General features: G+C 54.3%; 1 protein-coding gene across 1 annotated transcript in view; it reads left to right on the forward strand.

Moving 5' to 3' along the window:
* Positions 1-2,830: 2,830 nt before the first annotated feature.
* Positions 2,831-21,167, forward strand: part of Vstm2l (V-set and transmembrane domain containing 2 like) — a 35,883-nt gene continuing 17,546 nt past the window's right edge. Inside the window, exon 1 of the mRNA XM_045156962.1 lies at positions 2,831-2,956. Within this exon, the coding sequence (XP_045012897.1) occupies positions 2,836-2,956 (121 nt within the window). The 5' untranslated portion in view covers positions 2,831-2,835. The remainder of the gene's footprint in view (positions 2,957-21,167) is intronic.

A 21,167-nucleotide genomic window follows, 5' to 3' on the forward strand; every position in this document is an offset into this window, starting at 1 on the left:
GTCTGATTCACTCCTCTGTCTTCTAGGGGACTGTCTCTCCTCTTGTCCCCTTTCCTGCGTCCCTCCATTCAGTCGATAGTTCAAAAGGAGGAAAACCTCAAGTGAGAGCTGGAGACATGGCTCAGAGGTTAAGGCACTTGCCTACAAAGCCTAATGACCTGAGTTCAATTTCCCAGTGCTCATGTAAAGCCAATTCATTAGCAGTGGCTAGAGGCCATGGCACACTGGTTTTCTGAAAAAGAAAGAAAGAAGGCCCCAAATTAGAGTCCCAGTTCTGTCACCATGGTCTGCTATCTGCTAGAGAGGTCTCGTGCTGGGGTTCAAAGAGATCTGGATGTCAGCCGGGACACGGCTGAGTAATCTTGAAGAGTCTCAGTTTATAACAAGAGTGACAGTATGCCTCTTATTGGGCTGTTCATTAATGAGTTGACACCTCTGTACAGGCCAGTGCTCCTTACTAACCCAGAATAACCTAAATACCGCTTTTGTGTGTGGAAAGAAAGTAAGAAGAGATAGGATGCAAAAAAAAAAAAAAAAAAAAAAAAAAGGGAAAAAAAATCCCCTTCATCCAGAGTCAAGGGAAGGGTAGAGACTCTCCAAAGAGTGGCTCTTGGGTCTGTCCATGGTGCTGAAACACACAGGAGCCGAGAGCTGTCCGTGGTCCTGAAACGGTGAACCGTATCCCGAAAGGAGGGCTGAGCTCGAGTTTTCAGGGAATTGGGTTATTGCTGGCGGCCATGGTGTGCTGCCCACGGTAATATTTGAAAGAGGCGGACGCGAGGACAGATCAGAGGCAGCGAATGAGGGTGTCTCCCTCCAGCTGTCCTCTCAAACTTTGGGCACTCTGCTCAGTGCTGGGCGCTGAATCCCAGTGGTCCCGAGGGGCGATGCTCGTCTGTCCGTGGTGCTGAAACCTCCCCTCCGCGAGCCCGCTGAGGCGCCCTCGGTGGTTTGGAAAAGATGAATGGGAGGTGGGAGGGGGAATGAGACTCTGTCTTCTGCCCCTGAAACTGAGGCAAAGGAGGGCTGCAAAAGGGCAAGGACAGGAGGGACCTTCCCCTGGAGGCAGAGGCCTTGTGCCATATCTGCGTGGGACCTCAGTGAAGTGGCTTTTCTCACTTAAGATACTTCCTCTTAAAAGGGGGGGGGATGGGCGTGGTGTTGCACACCTTTAATCCCAGCACTCGGGAGGCAGAGGATCATCGTGAGTTCGAGGCCATCCTCGAACAGTTGAATACAGAGTAAATTCCAGGTCAGCCTGGGCAGAGTGACATCCTACCTCGAAAAAAAAGAGGGGGGGATTGGAGAAAGGCTGGAAAAATGGCTTAGCGGTTAAGGTGCTTGCCTGCGAAGCCTAGGGACCCAGGTTCGATTCCCCAGCACCCCACATACAGCCAGATGCACACGGTGGTACATTCGTCTGGAGTTCATTTGCAGTGGCTAGAGGCACTGGCGCACCCAGTCTCGCTCTCACAAATAAATAAATAAATAAAATTATGTAAAAAAGACATCAAAGTAGAAGGACTAGTTGGAAAGAAGGTTCGTTGAAAGAGGGATGGGGGAAGGGGACGAGAGCAAATTGTCAATAAAGAGGAAGGAAAAGAGTGCCTCCTCTGTTAAATGGGCCACAAGTCCACCGTCCTGCCCCAACAGTTGAATCGGGGAAGGAATCGGAAGGTCTGGGGGAATGGGCGTGGTTTCGTGCCCCCTTCCTGTCCCACACTAACTGGTTCAGAGAAGGGAGGCTTATGGTCCAGAGGGGGCGATCCTGTTCACTGCGCAGGGCCCGGCATCTCTGAGCTACAAGGAGCCCTCCCACTGGCTAGCCTCATGCCCTTTGTGTAGATGCGGAAAACTGAGTCCCGGGCGAGGGAACAACAATGCCCGCTGAGGTGGAGGTGGCCTGAGGTGTAGAGATGACCACCGCTGCGCACGCTTGATTTCCCGAATCCTCCACTAATGCCTCTGCAGGATGCTATCAGCGTCCCCATTGCTCAGATGAAGACCTTGAGGTGCACACAGTGGAGACTACACAGAATCACACAGGGACCCAACGGCTGCCACGGAGCTCTCCTGGGTCTCGTCCTGTGTCCTGTGCTCCCACCCCCACTCCTTCCCCTGTCCCTCCCAAAAAAACCCTCCGCCTTGTCTCTGACTACCAACATCACCCAGGTAGCCAAGTTGAGCTGTCTGTCCCTCGGATCGCGCTGGGTCTGGCGGCGGGTGGGATGGGTGCCTCTCTCATCCCTGCTGCGCAGGGTTTGCGCTCCTGAACCCCCCTGGGTTATGCATTGCGGGAGTCAGGCCTCCCCCCGGGGTGACCTCCTCCATCCCACGGCGCCTCCCACTCCGCCTCCTCGCCAGCCTTGGGGAGGGGAGGGGAGGGGTGGTGGAAAGTTGCGAGTACCGCTTTAAAAATCCCAGCCTGGGCAAAACTTTGATGATAAATCAAGCGGCAGATCCCTCCGCCACCACCTCCTCTGGGCGGGCGAGGGCGGGGTGCGGCGGCGGCGGCGGCAAGAGCCGAGTGGCCTTCCGCGGAAGGGAAGAGTCCCCGCAGTCGGAGGCGGCCGGCTGGGCGTGCGCTCGCTCTCCGCAGCCAGGGCCAAGCCGGAGCCGGAGCCGGAGCCGGAGCGGGGCGCGGGCTGGCAGCCGAGCCGGGGTCGGTGGAGGGGAGGACGGCTGGCCAGGGACAGCTGCCGGGAGGGAGCCCGGGCAGCCGGAGGCCGCGCCGGGCAGGGGACTGTGGGCTCGGGGGCTCTGCGGGCTGCTGAGCCCAGATGTGAGGCGGAGGCGCACCGCCCCCCACCGCCGCCCCCGGCCCGAGCGCGCACCATGGGGGCCCCGCTCGGCGTGGCGCTGGGCGCCCTCCACTACCTGGCACTTTTCCTGCAACTCGGCGGCGCCACGCGGCCCGCGGGCCATGCGCCCTGGGACAACCACGTCTCCGGCCACGGTGAGTTCGGTCGCCGACCCTCCCCCCTCTCACACGGACTTCCCCAACCAAACCCCACCCGGGCTGTGCCTCTCCAACTTGACCGCCCGCTGGGGCTCGAACCCGCGCCAATCGTGACGGGAGTCCCTGGGCTCCCCCTGCTGGGTGTGTGGATCCACCCTAGCCAGCCCTGCGGATGAGGGGAGCCCGAGCGCACCCCCACTCTTGCGGAGAATTCCCCTCCACACGCGCGCGCGCGCGCGCACACACACACACACACGTTCACGCGGATACACACACCTCCGCCACCACACAAATATTCTCAGCCACGGACACGCTTAGGGCCACATTCCCTGCCTCCCACACTCAGTCCACACACCTCCTCCGAGCCCTGTCCTCGCTAGTAAATACACTGATGCCCACTACACACACACACACACACACACACACACACCAGACACTGCGCTGGTGGGCTCACCCCACCAGCTGGCACCCGGGCGTACACATTTCGCTTGGCCACAACTCTTGCCTGTCTGCTTGCAGACGCGGATACACTAACATGCACACACTTGTACACACACTTTGCCCACACACACCTCTCTGCCCACCTGCCTCCTTTTCCCCTTCGTGGGTTCAATCCCTTGTCCTCTTCCTCTTCATCCATCCTTACACCACTAAGAATGGTCAAGAGGGACATTGAGTCCTGCTAGCCCGGTGCCAGCCTCCCCTGCCAGGTGGGTGGTACCCTAGGGAAGAGGACATCCCGGGGGCCTCTGGGAGATCCTGAAGTAGTCGAGGCAGCTCCCTCCGGCCAGAGGTGCGAAGTGGATAAGAATGCCCGGTTCTTTGTCAGTCTCTGGGGATGAGCAGGAAATCTTCCATAGGGGCACCCTCACCCCATCCTTGGCTCTAGAGAACAGAAATGTGGAGCCCTCAACTCCAGCTCCCGTGGAGTACAGCAGCCCAAGTGTCAGAAGCTTCTCACCCCACGGGAGCTCAAGTTAGCCACAGAGTTTGCGTAATGTGAAGTGGGGAGCTGTGGTGGGGGTATTCCTCCTACCCCTGAGAGCCAGGCCTTGATATGGGGCAAGGGCAGATGACGCCAGAGGAGACCCTGCTTCATCCATCCCTTCTTCGAACAGTTGAACAGAAGCTGCAGCACCCATGCTGGGCACTGTCTGTGCCCAGGGCTGGGGGAGATTTGCACAAAGGGCAGGGAACAGATGAACGAACAGGGTAATTTATTCTGATAGGGAATGAGTGAGGGGTGTGTGCGGGAGCCTGGATTCAGGAAAGGCCTTGCCAAGGGTGTGATCCTCGAGAGGGGTTTCTGAAGCTCTGCTCGGGGTCTCCCCTCTTAGGGAGGCCCTACTGCCAGTACCTGTGCCTCACCATGTTTGACAGTAGCCCACCGGGCATCATTCATGCGCCTTGGTATCTTTCATCTGTCTTTGCCAACCTGGCTGGAGCAGTGGTACGTAAGGAAAGGGCTATTTTAATGCTCAACTTATATATAGGGAAAGGAAGGTTCAGAGACCCGAAGGGAGTTGCCCAAGGTCACACAGCTGAGAGAGTGGCTGAGCCAGGACGAGCCCTAGGGTCTGTTAGCCTGAGATGTTCATCTTTCAATCACAACCCTTTCCATTCAAGGGAGACTGGGAATTCCTCCCTCCCCTCTTCTCTCCTCCCTCTGCTTGTTTCGCTTCGTTCCTTGGCACAGTCGGAACTTAATACTAGGACGGCTTTCTAAGGAAGGACTTCCCTTCCCCAAGTCGCGGGTCTGACTGGTAGAAGCATGGAGCTGTGAGGCTTACACGCATCCTGTCACCAGGCACGGGATCCTTAGGGTTTGGAAATCAGCTTGTCCTTCTTGAGGAGCAGGCTTTGTCTGCCCTTCTTCTTTTTCTTTTTCTTTTTTTCTTTTTTTTGTGACAGTCCCCTCCTGCCCCTTGGTGCCAGGTATGCTGAGGGGGCATAGCCTCACCCCCAGCTGTAATCTCCCATCCCCACCTTAGAGCTTCATAAACCTGTCCAGGGTTGAGTCCACCAGCTGCCGGGGACCTGGCTGCCCTCCTGATCACACATAGCTCTGTACAAACAGGTCACCCCTTGGGGCCTCTTGCTCAGTCCCTTAAGAAATGAGGAGACTGGACTGCTCTGCAGGGCGAGGTTGCCTTCTTAACATTGCCAGGCTCAAAGTCGCCAAGAAGTGACTGCCAAGGAGCCCCCTACAGCTGCCCCTGTGCCGGCCCCGGCATCTGCCACTGCAGGAAGGGTCTGGAGCCACTCACTTAATCACAAAAAGAAACTGTTATTAATGATAGTGAGACGCGGCGAATAAGTGGGTCATGTCTAATAAGCCATTTGTGTTCAGGAGGAGAATACCAATTTGATAAAAGCTGCGCGTGCTGAAAAAAGCTCCGGAATTGCTGTTTAGCAGATTGGAGCCTGATCGAGTCATTATTTCTGGGTTCCGCGTGTCCTCAGCTGATTCGAGACATGTGGCCAGGTCAGGAAGGTGTCTCTGAGTTTAGGGTGGGGGAAGGTGGGAGTTGGAAGCAAGAGATCCTGGGGAGGAGCCCGTAGACCCCAATCCCTTAGCTTAGTGGCTGCTCATGGTTCCAACGCCATCTGAGCCCTGCCCAGCTGCCTCACTCCTGCCTGCCCTGGGGTTGCCACAGGAAGTACCCGTGGCCAGGTGGGTCAGCAAGGACATCTGTTTGCTTCCCATCTGCCTCTGACCTCCACTCAACCCCCTTTGGAGGGAGCTTTACAAAGGCTCATGCCTGCTTGTAAGAAGGCATCCGGAACTGAGAGGTGGGGTGGGCATGCCCAGGGGCTGCATGAACATGCCCCACACATGGCTGGCCTCTGACTTTCCTCCTTACAAGGGACTAGCTCAGTGCCATGCCCTCACCAGGGGCGAGAAGACAGGGAGCTGGGATATGAGATGCTGACTGCGTATGTGCCAGCTGTCCCAAGCCCCTGGTCAGTGTGAACTCACACAGGCTGCCATCATTCCCATGAGGCTGGCATCGGACACGCGAGGGAACTGAGTGCAGTAGCTAGCTCGAGGTCACCGAGCTAGGGAACTGGATTCACAGTGGAAGTGTACCTGGCAGCTCGGAGCCTGTCTTCTCTAAGACAGCCTTGGGGCGGCAGGCTTGGCCCAGTCCTGTGATGAACATCTTTCTCTGCATAGCCCTAACCCCAGTGGGGGCCCTTCCAGCTCCCCTGGGGAATTGTTAAAGCAGGAGTTTTACGGGGGAGCAGCTCAGAAAGGAGACTGGATCTTGCTAGGGCCATGGGCTGGTTTCAAACAGGCTGCTGGATTGGGTTCTGGTGTCTTGCAGGTCTCATCCGGGCAGGAGCCTGGAAGGCTAGGACCTGTCTGAGAAGCTTTGCAGACCCTAGACTCAGAGTTCCCCAGGGTGTTTGTGATCACACAGATGCCCCCAGTCCTTTGGCCAGACTTTGAATAATGGGCGACCTTGGAATCAGTATGCCCCGCTGGCCTCATGCCAGGCAAATGCTCTTCCACTGAGCTGCACCCACAGTCCATTGGCCAGAACCTTGAATAATGGGCGACCCTGGAGTCAGTATGCCTTGCTCCCATCATGCCAGCAAGTGTCCTTCCACTGAACCACACCCCCTCAGGGCCTTGGAATCTGCACTCCAGTAAGTAAGCTCCCCAGCTGATTCTTGGCATCTGGAGGTAGGAAGCCCTGCTTTAAGTAGTCACTAGTACCTGCTGGGAGATGTAAGGTGGGAATCTCTGGGTCCTCCATCCAGGTGTGGCTTGGTTTCACGGGGAGGACCCCAGAAGCCCACTACAGCACCCATTCTCCACCTAGGCCAGCACCTTCAATTGTTAATATCTTCCTTCCCCCCCCCCCAATGCAGACAAAGCTCTTGGCCTGGTCTGGTGCTTCATCCAGTGAGCGATTCCCCAGGCTGAAGTGCTCTGTGGTGCTGGGAGAGAGCAGCCAGCCAGGGTGCTGGGGAGGAGGGGCTCTAGGCCATTTGGCCAGCAGTCTGTGCTCTGAAAAATGACCCTGACTTCACTGGGTTTCCTACCAAACTGTTGTTATCTCGCCATCAATAAGCCGGCTAGTTTGGTGGTTGGAAAACAGAGAAAATTGAGTCCTGTCTTCTGAAGGTTATGATGTTAAAAATGTGTTCCCCTTTGTCTCCAGCGTTGGTGATTATTCTGTCAATTACATCTGTAAACACTCCGCCTCCGGCTAGCCAGGCTGAAGGCTTCCAGGCCTCCTGTAGGGACTCGGTCCTCGGGAACGCTTTTCCCCCAAGTCCTTCACACCAGTTGGTTTTGACACCTTGCCTATCAGTGGGCTCCTGAGGTCCTTTCCCCAAGCAGAGATTGCGTGATCCTTGCCACACCACGGCAAGGGTGGCAGACAAAGTCTCCCTAGGACAGCGAAGATACATCGCAAAACCCCATCTCAAAAAGACGAGCAAAAATAAATTAATTACTTTAAAAAAAAAAAAGATAAAAAACAGACAAACCCAAAGAGTATCTACAAAGAAAAAGAAGAAAGGTGAACTGGCCTGAGCCCATTTCTAGGTACCTGGTCACTATCGGGAACTTTAGAATCAAGCTAGCAGCTGGTGAGGGCAGAGGGGGAAATGTCAGTGCCTGGTTCAGGGAGGTGGCAGGGATTGAGTGGCTAGATGGCAGGCAAAGCAGGGGTCTGGGGTCCAAATCCCCATTCTTGCTCATTCCAAATTAATATATTTTAAAACCTCAAAGTATTTTAAATTTCACAAGGATCCCATGCTAGCAGTAAAAATCTCACAAAACTCGCTCCCATGGCTTCTAGTCCCAGCAAAGACAGAATGGGATTTGTAAAGCAGACTTCAATTTGTAGCCCCTGGATGCATATGGAATGTGTTAGCCATGTGAGTGGAGAGGTCATGGCTGTGCCTCCCTGGTCCATGGCACTCTTCCATCAGGAAAAGGGGTGGGGGGCTACTGGAGAGAGGAGGCCAGCAGTAGGGTGACGGGGAGCTGAGGGAATGGTGTTCCCCTGGGGCCACAACTCCTCCCTGCTACCCATGTTCCACCCTTCCTGAGCCTTAGCAAGAGTGGGTCCTCCCAGAGAGATGCGCTCAGGCAGAGCCCAGACGAACCTGTTACATTTTAATAGTTATGCATTTATTTTAATGTAGGCTGGGAAAATATAACCAGCACATCAAAACTGTGATTTCACAGATATGATTGCTTAGAATGAGACTAACAGGCTATTAAAAAAATAGTGGGTTAGTTTATAGGAAAACATTAAGGGCATGTTAATACAGGTGGTACCCAGACCTGGCCAGTGGGCATCCGTAGGCTACATTTAAAGGGCTGCTGTCATATATTAGAAGATGGCCATTCATTCAGGCGTTCATTCACTTAGCAAATATCAGCTGAGCACCTGCCTTGTGCCAGGCCGGGGTAGCCCCTGGGGACTCTTTAGTGAGGAGGATAGGTAAGATTCTTGCCATCACCAGTTCTCAGACAACTAAATCCACAAAGAATACTTAAGTATAAGTGGTGAGAAGGTCCAAGAAGCAGGTGTGACATTTAGCTCATGGAAGCACTCACCCCAGGGCAGTGAGAGTGCCCCCCCCCCCTCCAGTGAGCTCCCTGTCACAGAAGATGTGTGAGCAGGATCCGACCAAGTATTAGCCAGGAAAGACATCGGGGGTGTTTGACCTTATTTCTCAAGTGCTGAGCAAGTGGTCAAGAAGCCAGAGCTTAGCTGGAAGTTAATAAAGATGTCACAGCACAGGGTAGTGATGTGCTGGCACAAGTGGGGGACAGAGCTCCCATGTGGGGAGCATACCCATCGCCACACCGGCGGTAGACTAGCTGGGTCCCTGTGTTGAGAGGTGGGGACACTGGCCTTCTTCTGTTGCTCTAGTTCAGAGTGGAAATGCTAGACTTGGGGAGAGTCTGGTGGACATTGTGCTCTGCCTGCCTCCCCTGCCTCTGCCTTGCTAGGTGGCTTGGAAGATCCCGCTGCTCCCTGAGTCTCAGTTTCTCCAACTGAACAGTAACCAGCTAGTGTGTAAGGGCTATGTCTCTAGAATCGCTCCAAGGGCCCCATGTTTTGCCTCCAGTCAGCTGGTATAGGTGGGTGCTGGAGGCTGGGATTGCTCCCAGTGTGTAGTTCTTGGCTTCCTGAAGTCTTCAGGGTCATAGTCCACTCACCAAGCTGGTTTTCCCCTGCGGACTCCCCTTGGCATCCTCTCCAGTGACCCTCATGCATGTGAAGATAAGGACATGCCTGTTTCTCAGACCAAGACTCTGAGATGGGGAATGATATAGCTGACCCAAAGACACACGGGTGTGGAGGGACGTGGCCAGGCTCCAGCCCAGGTGGCAAGCACAGAGCTAAGCTCTGGCCCCTCATCTGCTTGCTCGGCTGCCAGCAGAGTATGTGGGCAATGGCTTGGTTCTGGGCAGCACCCTGGCTCGCTGCCCTGACTCGTGGGGCTAACACAATGGAGGGGCTGCCAGAATGCTGAAGCTGCCGTGTTCTGCCTGAAAGAAGCAGCCCTGGGTCCCACAGAGCACTCCCGGGTCTCAGGCAGGCATTGTCAAAGGAAAGAGTGGGGAGCCTTGGGACATGCTTTGGGCTCGTGTGACCCTGCCTGGGGTTTCCAGCACAGGGAGTGGTGTTTTGGGTGAGTGTGTGCTTACACGGTTTGGAACCCCATGGTTGGAGTGTGAACAGACTGGGAGCCAGCATGGCTATCCCCTTAGCTTGCCAGGCTGGGGGCTGGGCTGGAACCCTCTGGTGGAGGGTGTTGGGGGCTTCAGGGCCGGCTTTCATGTGGTGCCTATGGGAGGTCAGCTCAGGAGCCAAGAAAGGGTCTTGGAGGGCTGGAGAGATGGCTTAGCAGTTAAGGCACATGCCTGCAAAGCCTAAGGATGCTGTTTCTATTCTCCAGACCCCACATAAGCCAGATGCACATGTTGGCGCATGCATCTGGAGTTCGTTTACAGTGGCTGGAGGCCCTGGTGCACCCATTCTCTCTCTCTCTCTTTCCCTCCCTCCCTCTCTCTGTCTCAAATAAGTAAATAAATAATTTTTTTTTTAAATAAAGGGTCTTGGAGAGCTACCAACTAGGGACCAGCAGCACCAATTGGCTTGGTCCTTGGCTTGCCCATCTGTCTGGGTCTTTTTCCTTGGGCCCAACTTTCCTCTGGGTTTTTCAGTCACTTTTTCTGAGTCTCTGTCTTTCCAGATCTTTCTTTTTCTTTACCTCTCCATTTCTGCCTTTCAATTTTCTCTGGATTAGCTGTAGCCATCTTCCTCTGCTCTTTTTTCCTCCACCTCTTCCCCAGTTTACTCTCTGCTCTGTACACACACACACACACACACACACACACACACACACACACACCCTTCTTCAAATAGCACCTCAGAATCACACATATATTCCATATTTTAAATTGACACCCACACAATGGCAGCCAGGCATGGTGGCACACGCCTTTAATCCCAGCACTTGGGAGGCTGAGGTAGGAATATCGCTGTGAGTTTGAGGCCAGTCTGAGTCTAATTCCAGGTCAGCCCCTGGGTTAGAGCGAGAACCTACCTCAAAAAAAGAGCAGGGGAATGGGTGTGGTGGCACACACCTTTAATCCCAGCACTTGGGAGGCTGAGGTAGAAGGATCGCTGTGAGTTCAAGGCCACCCTGAGACTACATAGTGAATTTCAGGTCAGCCTAGGCTAGAGTGAAACCCTACCTTAAAAAAAAAAAAGCGGCGGCGGGGCGGGGGGAGGGGAGCTTGGGCTGGAGAGATGGCTTAGCAGGACCCACATAAAGCCAGATGCGCAATGTGGCGCATGCGTCTGGAATTTGTTTGCAGAAGCTAGAGGTGCTGGCATGCCCATTTTCTCTCTATACCTTCCTCTTTCTCAGTCTCTCAAAAAAAAAAAAATTTAAAAAGACACACACACAGTGGCCACTCAGTAAATGTCAGCTGGTCAGCAGAGTGAGTGAGTGAATCAATGAGCCACCAAACTGTGTGACGCTGGAAGGGCCACAGCTTGTCTAGACCAGAGGTACCCAGTTCCCTCAGAGGTCACAATCCTCTTGAGACTCTGGTGGGATCCTCTCCTCCCTGCCTCCAAGATGTACTGGTCTGATTTCCCAAGCATTCTAGAGGGCGTGTGGAATCCCCAAAGCCTATCTCTGGTCCCCTTTGTCAGAAGGGTCACAAAGCAGCCGTTGTTTCCCTGGCGAGGACACTAAGGGCAGGCCATAGTGAGGCTTTTGTGGGACCAGGCTAGGAGCAGCACTGGGGATGTAGCCCAGGGCCCCTCGCAGGCACTTAGTGAGCTGCCTCTGGAACTTTTCTGAGTCGGAAAGGCTTGGGTCAGGGTGGTGCAAGAGAGGAACGGGAGCACAGGCCTGCCTGGAGGGCTGGAGGAGAGACCCCTTGCTCAGAAGGCTCCCAGCGTGGTTGAAGCCTGACCAGTGTGAGCTTGGGAAATGCTGGGGTTGGCCCAGTGTTCAGGGACGGTGGCTGTGTGGTTTGCAAGGGAGTCAGGAACTGAGTGCATGCGCGCGGGCATGTAATTGCCTCGTCCTCCTGCAGACCAGTCCCTGTGCCCTTCTCCACCTGGCACGCTCCCTTCCTCCCCTCCTGCGTCGTCGTGGCTCTCCCTAGGTCTAGTGTGACCTCCTGCAGAGGTCCAGGACCCCAGTAATACCAGCCCAGTAGGCTGGCATTGGACTCCACTCTCGATAGGGCCAGATTAGCTTGTGGAGAAGGAACTGGGGTGCAGAGGCGTATAAAGGGCCCAGGTCTCCCCAGCCTGGCCTACTTAGCATGCTGCGGTGGCGGGGGGGGGGGGTATCTTGACTGACCCCTGTCCTCAGCCTCTGAAGGTTGGTTCCTAGATGAGGCAGGAAGGCCAAGAGCGGGCGGCAGGGTGTCTGTTTTGCTTTGTGAGGTTTTAAAAAAATCATTTCCGGCCTTGGAGACAGCAGCAATTACTGCCGGCTCGCTGGGGAGCTGTTTGCCGCCTGTCATCGGCCCCAGAAAAGGGTCCCTAATGGAGGCCCTGCGGCCAGAGCGCGAGGTAGTGGAAACAGAGCCGAAAACAAAGCTACACTAATGGTCTCCGGCAGGCAGGCCTGGGGGGGGGAGGGGCAGGCTGATGCCATGGGCAGGCCTGGGGCTGGGCCCAAGTCACACACCTGGCCACCCCTTGGAGCCCAGACTCCCCTGCAGCTGTTCCCCTGACCCCCCCCCCCACCAGATAGGTGATGGGTGCCCCACACACCCTCCCTTCCGCTCCAGCTTTCTGGATCTGTGCTTTTGACCAGGGTCATAATGCAAAGGCCCTGTGGTGGGGCAGCTCAGAATTCTCTGGCCTTGTGTTTGGAGGTGTCAGTCAAGCAAAGCCAGTCCTCTCTCAGGACAAAGGAGACCAGAGCCTTGGAGAGAGAGAGCCAGAGAGAGAGAGAGAGAGAGAGAGAGAGAGAGAGAGAGAGAGAGAGAGAGAGAAGCTGTAGCAAGCCCACCCTATGGATTTGAAAACATGCCAGTGTTCCTCAGTGTTGGGGACTCCACAATACCCATTTTGCAGATGGAGAAACTGGGGCCCTCAGATTTGCCCATCATGAGGAAGTGCAGTGGGAGTTTGAATCCCATAGTCCACCTATCTACTGCTGCCGCCTATGTTTCCCAGTGGGGAGAGGGCTGGGTTGGGGCAGACACTAGGTCCTAACTGAGGGTGAGGGTTGGCCCAGGCCAACTCCTAGCAAGGGGGGAGGGGTGTTCATCCTGCCACAGGTCTCCCAGCTAAGCTCCCAGCCCCCGAAAACCTCAGCTCTAGAAAACTGCAGGTGTGGGCCTGGGTCCGTTCCCCTTCCCCCCCCCCCCATGGGTCTCTGCACCTCATCTGCACACACTTCGCATCTACATTATCCCCAACTCTGTTCCCATCTTGAGGGCTCCCTGGCCCCCCTCAAGACTCCTCACATCTCATGCTCCTCTTTGTCCTGTGTCCCAGATGAGCTTAGATTCTGGTCTCAGCTCAACCCCAGGAGCCACTGCCCATCAAGGGAGGAGGGTCCACCGGCTCTGGAGCTGGGGCTGAGAAATCGTGCCTGCAGCCCCTGGGAAATGCCCTTTTGGCTCCCTCAGCACAGGTCCCCTTCTGTGGGCCTCCCACACCTGCCTCTCCCTCCCAGTGTGTGTGGGAGGAGAAGGCGAGAATTCCACTGGGGAGACCTGCTCGACTCCCACAATCCTGTAAGCGCCAGAGTGTTTTCACTCTCCTTAAATCTCCTTAGATTTGTAATTCTACTGCTGTCTTCTTCCGTGTGTGCCGGTGGCCTTGGGAGGCGACAGCCCCACCTGCCCTGGGGATGCACAGGAAACCTGGGCAGGTCCTCAGTTTCCCCATTCGTGAGGCGTATGAGAGACACCACTTCTCGGCCAGGGTGGGAATTAGGTGAGGAATCTTACTGCGGTCAAAGAAGCACTTGGGGCTAGGGAGAGGGCTTTGATGGCAAGAATGCCTGCTACACAAGCATGGGGCCTGAGAGGGCTGAGTCCACCCTGAGTCTGATTCCCAGCACCCACACAGGAAGCTAGACATGCCTGTCACCCCATACCATGGGGACTGGATATTGGAGAATTACTGGGGCTCACTGATCAGCTGTCTGACTAAAAAGCAGTGAGAGATAGTCTCCAGGAAACATGCAAAGGAGTTACAGGACACCTGAGGCTCTCCTCTGACTTCCACGTACACATCGGTACACACACATGCATACGCCATACACACGCCACACCATATATGCTATATATACACACATACACACACACACCTCGTGCTTGCACGTATGCATGAAAAAAAAAAGGGGGAAAGAAACACTTGTATAAAAATGAATGAAACACCCAGGTGAGTGGCTCATTCCTAAACCTCAGCCACACTGGATCTTAGGAACCTACTGTGTCCTGCACACCGAAACAGCCTCTTCACTTGAATTCCATTCTCAAAATAAGCCTTCAGCCACTGAACAGGCGAGAACCGGAGCTTGGAGACGTATGAAGTAGTGTAGGTGGGCACAGCCCCCCCAGCAAGTTGAAGTTTACATCCTGACCCAGAGGTCCTGAGCTGCCGCCCCCTCCTGCCTTGTTCCCTCACCTTCCTCCTGGTCCCCTTCCCGCTGAGTCCAACATATCCATACTGGGTGCACTTAAGTCGGAGCTGAGTAGCCCAGGACTACAGAGATGAAGTTGGTGTTGGATCAGATGGGACGGAAGGCAGCCCTAGGGTGTTGGCCCCACGTAGGAGAGCGGTCAGCTCCCTCCCTCAGGGACAGCCTTGTCTTGAACTTTGCCATTTCATTCCAAATTCATGCATTTTTGTGTTCACGTTCCCTTTTGTTACACATAAATGTAGTGTTCTTCCGCGTTTTGTTTTGTTGTTTCTTTTCCTGGAGGGAAGCCAGTTCCTCAAATAGTCACTGCCCTGCTTGGAGCAGAACAGACTGAAGGGACTTGTCCCATTCTGGAATCGCTCATTCCAAAGAGACTGGAAGCTTCAGGAGGATCTGATCATACTAGCAGAGAGACGCCGCCCGTCTGCGGCACAGCACGAGCCAGGCCTTAGACATGTGACCACAGCATGAATTATGGAACTGGACGGGGGGCCAGGGAAGCCAGGCTGGGGAGATAAAGTGCCTGTGGGCACTCACACTTCATCAGGACTTACACCCTAAGCCCCCTCTGGATTGAAAGAACACCTCAGCTTGGTGCTGTTCTGACTATAGCAGTGGGTCCTCTCCTGCCTCCCCTAGGAGGCCAGGAGCCCCCCGCAGTAGCCTCCTCTGCCAGGATTTACCGATACTGTCTGATTTTCATGGTGTTGATTTTTACAGTTGCCCTCTATTGATGGCAAGCAGTGCTGATTTTTCATTTATGGCAGCAATAAAAGTCTCCTTTTAAGCTGAATTTATTTAAGTAAAACAGGAAAGATGCTTTGAAAATAAATATTAAGTCAGTAACGGTGCTGGTGATGCAGGCGCCTTGTGGAAAGGTGGAGACCTTACCCAAAGGCTGGATCCAGAAAGTCCTGTTCCTGGCCAGCCCTTTGTTGTCCTGAGTCTCCCCTGACTGTACAGCTCTCACCACCCCCAGCCCTGTTAGCTTCAAGTCCAGGCTTGTCCCCTCTGCTAACAACCTTCTGAAGACACAGGCCTGTCTCTCCCCATGACCCCCCCAGAACCTGCATCTCCATCTCCTCCCAGGGCCCCCACAGACAGTTTGCTCCAGACGAGCACAATACAGGGCCACGCACACCCTCAGCCAGTGTGCACGACATCCAGACTCTTCCCAGTCCTTGTTCATGAGGTGGTTCCTGATGTGTGTATCTGTTCCCCCTGCGGGCTCCTCCTGGGCAGGGACCATGCCAGTTGGTCTCTCTCATTCCTCCCGGTAAGAAAGTACCAGAACTCCCAACTACAAACTCAGACGGCCATCTTCCCACGGAGGCACGCTGCCCGTCCTTCAGCATCTCAGCGCAGTGCCTCCCTCCACTTCTGTGCATCCGTTCCAGATGAGATGGCCGCTTCACCTCATACCCCTTAATCTCTTTTCACAGGCTGCCTGTCAGGCTGATGGCAGCCCGAGAAAAGACAAGGAGCCCTCGTGACTCCTCTGAGCCCAGCCAGGGGCTGTATAGCGCAGACCCCAGGAGGAGGGCCTGTGACCTGTTCTGTCAACCTCTCCATCCCCTTTGCCCTGGCCTCTCTTTCAGGGAGGTTTTTTTTTTATTATTATTTTAAAAATATTTTATTTATTTAGTTGCAAGTAGAGAGAGAAGGAGGAGAGAGAGAGAGAGAGAGAGAGAGGGAGAATGGGCATGCCAGGGCCTGCAGCTGTTGCAAACGAACTCCAGACGCATGGGCCTCCCTGTGCATCTGGCTTTATGTGGGTACTGAGGAATCAAACTCAGGTTGTTAGGTTTTGCAGGCAAGCGCCTTAACCACTGAGCTATTTCCCCAGCCCTCATGTAGGATTTTGTCTCCTGATACAGGAGCCAGGCGAGAGGTCCAGGCAGGTACTCTATACTCCTCCCACCACTGGCCCCTCGGGAGAGCCCCTTTCCTGCCACCCCTCATGTCCCTGGGCTGGGCACAGAGCTTCTTGGAATGTCTGCAGAGAGTCACAGTACCTAAGCTGAGAAGGAGAGGTGTCTTGATGGGGGAATTTCCCCGTCAGCTCCAGGACTGCAAGCTGACTGTGTCTCCATGCTGTGTGGCCTCAGGTTCTGCCACTCCCTCTCTGAGCTTGTAACGCCCTCTGTAAAAAAAAGAGAATCCACCCTCATCAGAAGATGAAGCATGGCTCCTTCGTACAGTGCCTGGAAAACAGTGATGCAAGAGACTAGCCCTGATGGTCCCAGGCTCTCTGAGCTGTGCTTTTTTGGGCTGCTGGAAAAGATTCAGTGTGGATGCGGGTCACGCTGCTGTGGCAGGTACTGCCAGGGTCCATTGGAGCATAGGACGATCTACCACATGCTGCCACATGCCTGCTACTGGGACGTTGTGGGAAATAGCCTGGAATCCTTGCAGGCAATGGAGACTCGGCCCAGACACAACAGGCCAGCGGTAAGAGGTCAGAAAAGAGATGACGTAATGCCCTTGGCTGCTGAAAACAGGTGCAGGGGTCCTGTGCAGAGCTCGGTGCTGGTCTGGGGATCTTTCCCAGGCATCCTCCTAGAAATGCATGTATAGAAGCTGCTGCTATGGGCCAAGGAAGCCATGTGGGGAGGGGGACTTCATAAAAAAGTAGTGGAAAGACTAGGGAGATGACTCCGCGGGTTAACTGCTTGCTCCACGAGCGTCACAACTTGAGTTTGGTTCCCCAGCACCCACATATAATGTCAAGCGTATTGGCGTGTATCTGTCATCCCAGCACTGGGGAGCCAGGGAGAGGAGAATCCATGGGGTTTGCTCCCTAGCTAGTCTAACTGAATAAGTGAGCTGTAGGTTCCGTGAAAGACCCTGCCTCAAAAATAATGATGATGATGATGATGTGGAGGGAGACTGAGGATGACAGCTGACATCCACCTCTGGATTCCACACACATGCACCCACACATACCAATGCACATCATACACATAACTTAAAAAAGAAAGTGGTAAAATACACAGAGCACAAATTACCCACGCTGGCTGTTTTGAAGTGTGTAGCTCCCGTGTTCAGGCTGCTGTGAGATCATCAATACCATCCTTATCCAGAAACCTTGTCAGCGCTTTCCTGGGGTCTTGTGTGCTGGCTGTGAACGGACTGCTCAGGGAGCCTCATGAATGGGGACATGATAATTGTCTTTAGGGACTGGCTTCATTCGGCCTTCTGGTGCCCAGTGACTGATGCCCTTTCCTTCATTTTCAAGACTGAATGATGTTTCCCGGAATGGACCTGGACCATCCCTGAAGGTTCTGGGGCAAGGACTGACATGGGACCCAGTGAGAGATGCCATCCGGGCTGGGAGAAGCACCAAGGAGCCGATGGGGCGTTGCTGAGTCTCTCTGCCCTATCTTAGCTCTGTTGGGTTTTCAGTCTGGGGCAGTTCATCCTCTTGTTCCCCAAGGCTGGGATGTGGAGGGCAGGTCTTACACAGCACAGACTGCTGGGTGGGCTGAGGGGCGCTCTCTCCAGGCCTCCTGGAGGAGGCAACCTCCTACCAGAAAGCCAGAAAGGCGGTGGGAGGGTTACGCGGGAGGAGGGAGAAGAAAGGTCAGGGGCTGGGCTGGGGGTAGAAGCTGGACTCAGAGCTGCAGGGAGCCCGGCTGGGCCCATGGCTGAGTGAGTGACCTTCAGGAACATGGTAGGTTCTAGAAGGTGGGGCGTTGAATCAACAAGCATCCAAGAGACCACACACAGGGCCCAGTGTGAGCGGTACATATTCTCTCTCCTCTGTACCCTCGTGAGGCCACAGTGACACGTCTTTAAAGATCTTTCTGGAGATGCTGAGGTTTTCGGATGGGAGGTGGGGCTATTTAGAGAACACCTGCTGTCGCCAGCTGCCCTGCCATTCATTCTCTCGCATGGCATTCTTCCCTTTTGCAGCAGTGGCACGCTCCTTTATGATCCCAGCACTCAGGAGGCAGAGGTAGGAAGATCTCCGTGAGTTAGAGGCCAACCTGAGACTACATGGTGAATTCCAGGTCAGCCTGGGCTAGAGTGAGACCCTACCTCAAAAAAGAAAAAAAAGAAAAGAAAAGAAAGAAAAAGAAGAAGAAAGAGAGAGAGAGAGAGAGAGAGACAGAGGCAAAGACGCTAGCTCAGGTCACAGCAAGGGCCAGGCGGGCAGGATTGGAGCACAAGTCCTGAAGGCTGAGCCTGAACTCGGGCTGGGGCAGGCTCGTGATGGGAAGGAATGGGCCTGATGCTGAAGGGCAAGCCAGGCAGCATCTCAGTCCCGTGCGCCAGAAGCCAAAGCCAGTAGTGTTGGGCTGGGCAGCAGCGCTGGCCCCTGCATCTGATGCCCGATATGGCCCAGGGTTAATGAGTGCGTCGCTGCCCCAATTAACCAGGGAAAGGCAGAAGACGTCGCGCTCAATCAAGCCCCTGCTCCTTCTCCTGTAGAATCCTAATTTTGTGGACTCTGGATTTAATTGTCTTCCCGAGAGCCAGCCAGGCTCAGGCCCTGGGGCTAGAGCATACACATGCCCCTCCTCCAAAATCTATAATTACACCGGCCCTGGGGACCCGCTGAGGCTTTAGGAGGTGCCTGAGCAGGGAATGGGTTGGGGGTGATCAAAGTGGAAAGGCAGATTTCACATCCAAGCTCAGTGTGAGATGCTGATAAGGGGCTGGTGTGTACAGGGAGGGGCGGTGGGGGGAGGTTGGGGTTGGGAGCCGAGAAGGGCACAGTTCAGTGATGAGAGTCTATAGTTCTCCGAAGCTGGGTTCAGTTTAACTGGTGACTCGCTCTGGGACCTTGGGCAAGTCATTCAGCTTCTCTGAGCCTCAGGTTTCCCATCTGAAAAATGGGGACATGAAGGACCACAGCTTCCCTTTAGCTCTGTTCTGGCAACAAGAGGAAGTAGGCACCAGGAGCCTGATACTGTACCTGGCATGAGACGTCTTTTTTTTTTTTTTAATTTATTTATTTGAGGGAGCGAGAGAGGGAAAGAGGCAGACAGAGAGAGAATGGACCTCCAACCACTGCAAACAAACTCCAGAGGCGTGCGTCCCCTTGTGCATCTGGCTTACGAGACGTCTTGATTTCTCTCTCAGCAGCAGCAGCAGTAAGATCTGTTGGATCCGCCCCACTTCATCCCCTGTCCTGTGTCTAGCGTGGTGTCTTCACGGGTCAGGGGAGGGTGGAGAAGCCTTTCTTCCTGCAGGAGCAGAGGGGAACTGAGGCGCAGACCAAAGTCCATGGGACAGAAATGCCCAGTCTCCTCCTGTGCACCTGCTGGTCAGACAGAGCTTGAGAACACAGCTCCGCGCAGATCACGGGCAGCCTGCTCGCTTTGCATATCTGTCTACACGTGTGGGGAGGGTGGGATTATTGGGGACAAGATCTGGGTAGTGCTGGGCTCACGGGGTGTGAACCAGCAGAGCTCTGCCCCTCCAGCCCTGGCTCTTGGCCTGGTGCTCTCTGGATTTTCCTGAACACAGGGTCACCTCCCTCTTTGGCTGCTTGGGACAGGCCCCAGGACACGTGTTCAGGTTGCTGGCTGGGGACACAGAGACCCAGATGTGCCATCAAACACACATCGTTTGATTTCTCTTTTTGTCTTGCAAACTCACAGATTGGAGCTAAGGAAATCCTGGGACCCTCAGTCCCTTCCCACATGCATGCCCTCACCTGGGAACTCCTGGCAAGTCTAAGGGGAACGAGAGATCCTGGGAGCAGTGTCTGTGGTGAGGGAGAGCTGGCAGCTATAGCCATAGCGACTCTGCTGTCTCCACAAGACAACAGCCTGTATTATTCCTCTGACCCTCCGCCCAAAGCCCTTCACTTCCTGCCCGTCTGGGGTTGAAGCCAGCAGGCACACCTTAGAGAAAGTTCTCTGACTGTGTCAGGCGGTACATGACACCTCACTGGCTCACACAGGCCTGCGCTCCCCAAGAACAGCAGAGTTGGCCGAAAGGGTCTTTTTTGGTTTTGTTTTTCAAGGTAGGGTCTCACTCCAGCCCAGGCTAATTTGGAATTCATTACGTAGTCTCAGGGTGGCCTCGAACTCACAGCGATCCTCCTACCCCTGCCTTCCAAGTGCTGCGATTAAAGGCACGTGCCACCATGCCTGGCTACCTTTTCTAAGGAGATTTTTTTTTTTAATTTTCTTTATTTGAGAGAGAGAAATAGGCAGGGGGAGAGAGAGAAAGAAAAAGAATGGGTGTGCCAGGGCCTCCAGTCACTGCAAACAAACTCCAGATGCGTGTGCCACCTTGTGCATCTGGCTTGCATGGGTCTTGGGAAAATGAACCGAGGTCCTTTGGCTTTGTAGGCAAGTGCCTTAACCACTAAGCCATTTCTCCAGCCTCCCCTCTCCCCTCCACCTTTTCTTTTAGATAAGATCTCATCTAGCTCAGGCTGACCTCGAACTCATTATGTAGCTGAAAATGACCTTGATGATCCACCTGCCTCCACCTCCTGAGTGTTAGAATTGCTGGCATGTGTCACCATGCCAGGTTCATGTGGTACTGGGGTTGTTGAACCCAGGGCTTCCTGCATGCTAGGCAAGTACTTTACCAACTGAGCTACATCGTGCCCAGCTCGGGACTCTCTTTCCTAGAAAGATCTTTGCAATCAAAGATCACTTGAATGCCTTGGACAGTGTGTATGTGAGGAATAAGGGTGTCAGGCTAAACTGGGATCAAATCCAGACTGCTGTGGTGTTGAGAAGGATTTCCCCTTGCACTGGCTGCTTCTGCTGAGCCAGGGGACCGGTGAGGAGCAGACACTACCTGCTAGGACATCGGTAGGAGTGTCCTGTGAGCACCAGAAATGCGGCTCACACGCAAACACACTCCGACGTCCACAACTGCACAGAAAAGGAATGTAAAATGTCTCACCAGTAATTTTATTACATGTTGAAATGATTTTTTGATATCTTGGGTTAAATAAAATACATTATTAAAATTAATTTCATCTTTTTAAAAAAACATCCGTGTGGTTACTGGAGAATAGCACACTCCCTGGGTGGCTCGGTCCCGTTCTAGTCTTCCGTCTGTG

The sequence above is a fragment of the Jaculus jaculus genome, chromosome 8 (genome assembly GCF_020740685.1).
Source record: "Jaculus jaculus isolate mJacJac1 chromosome 8, mJacJac1.mat.Y.cur, whole genome shotgun sequence".
In the NCBI taxonomy this organism is placed as follows: domain Eukaryota; kingdom Metazoa; phylum Chordata; class Mammalia; order Rodentia; family Dipodidae; genus Jaculus; species Jaculus jaculus.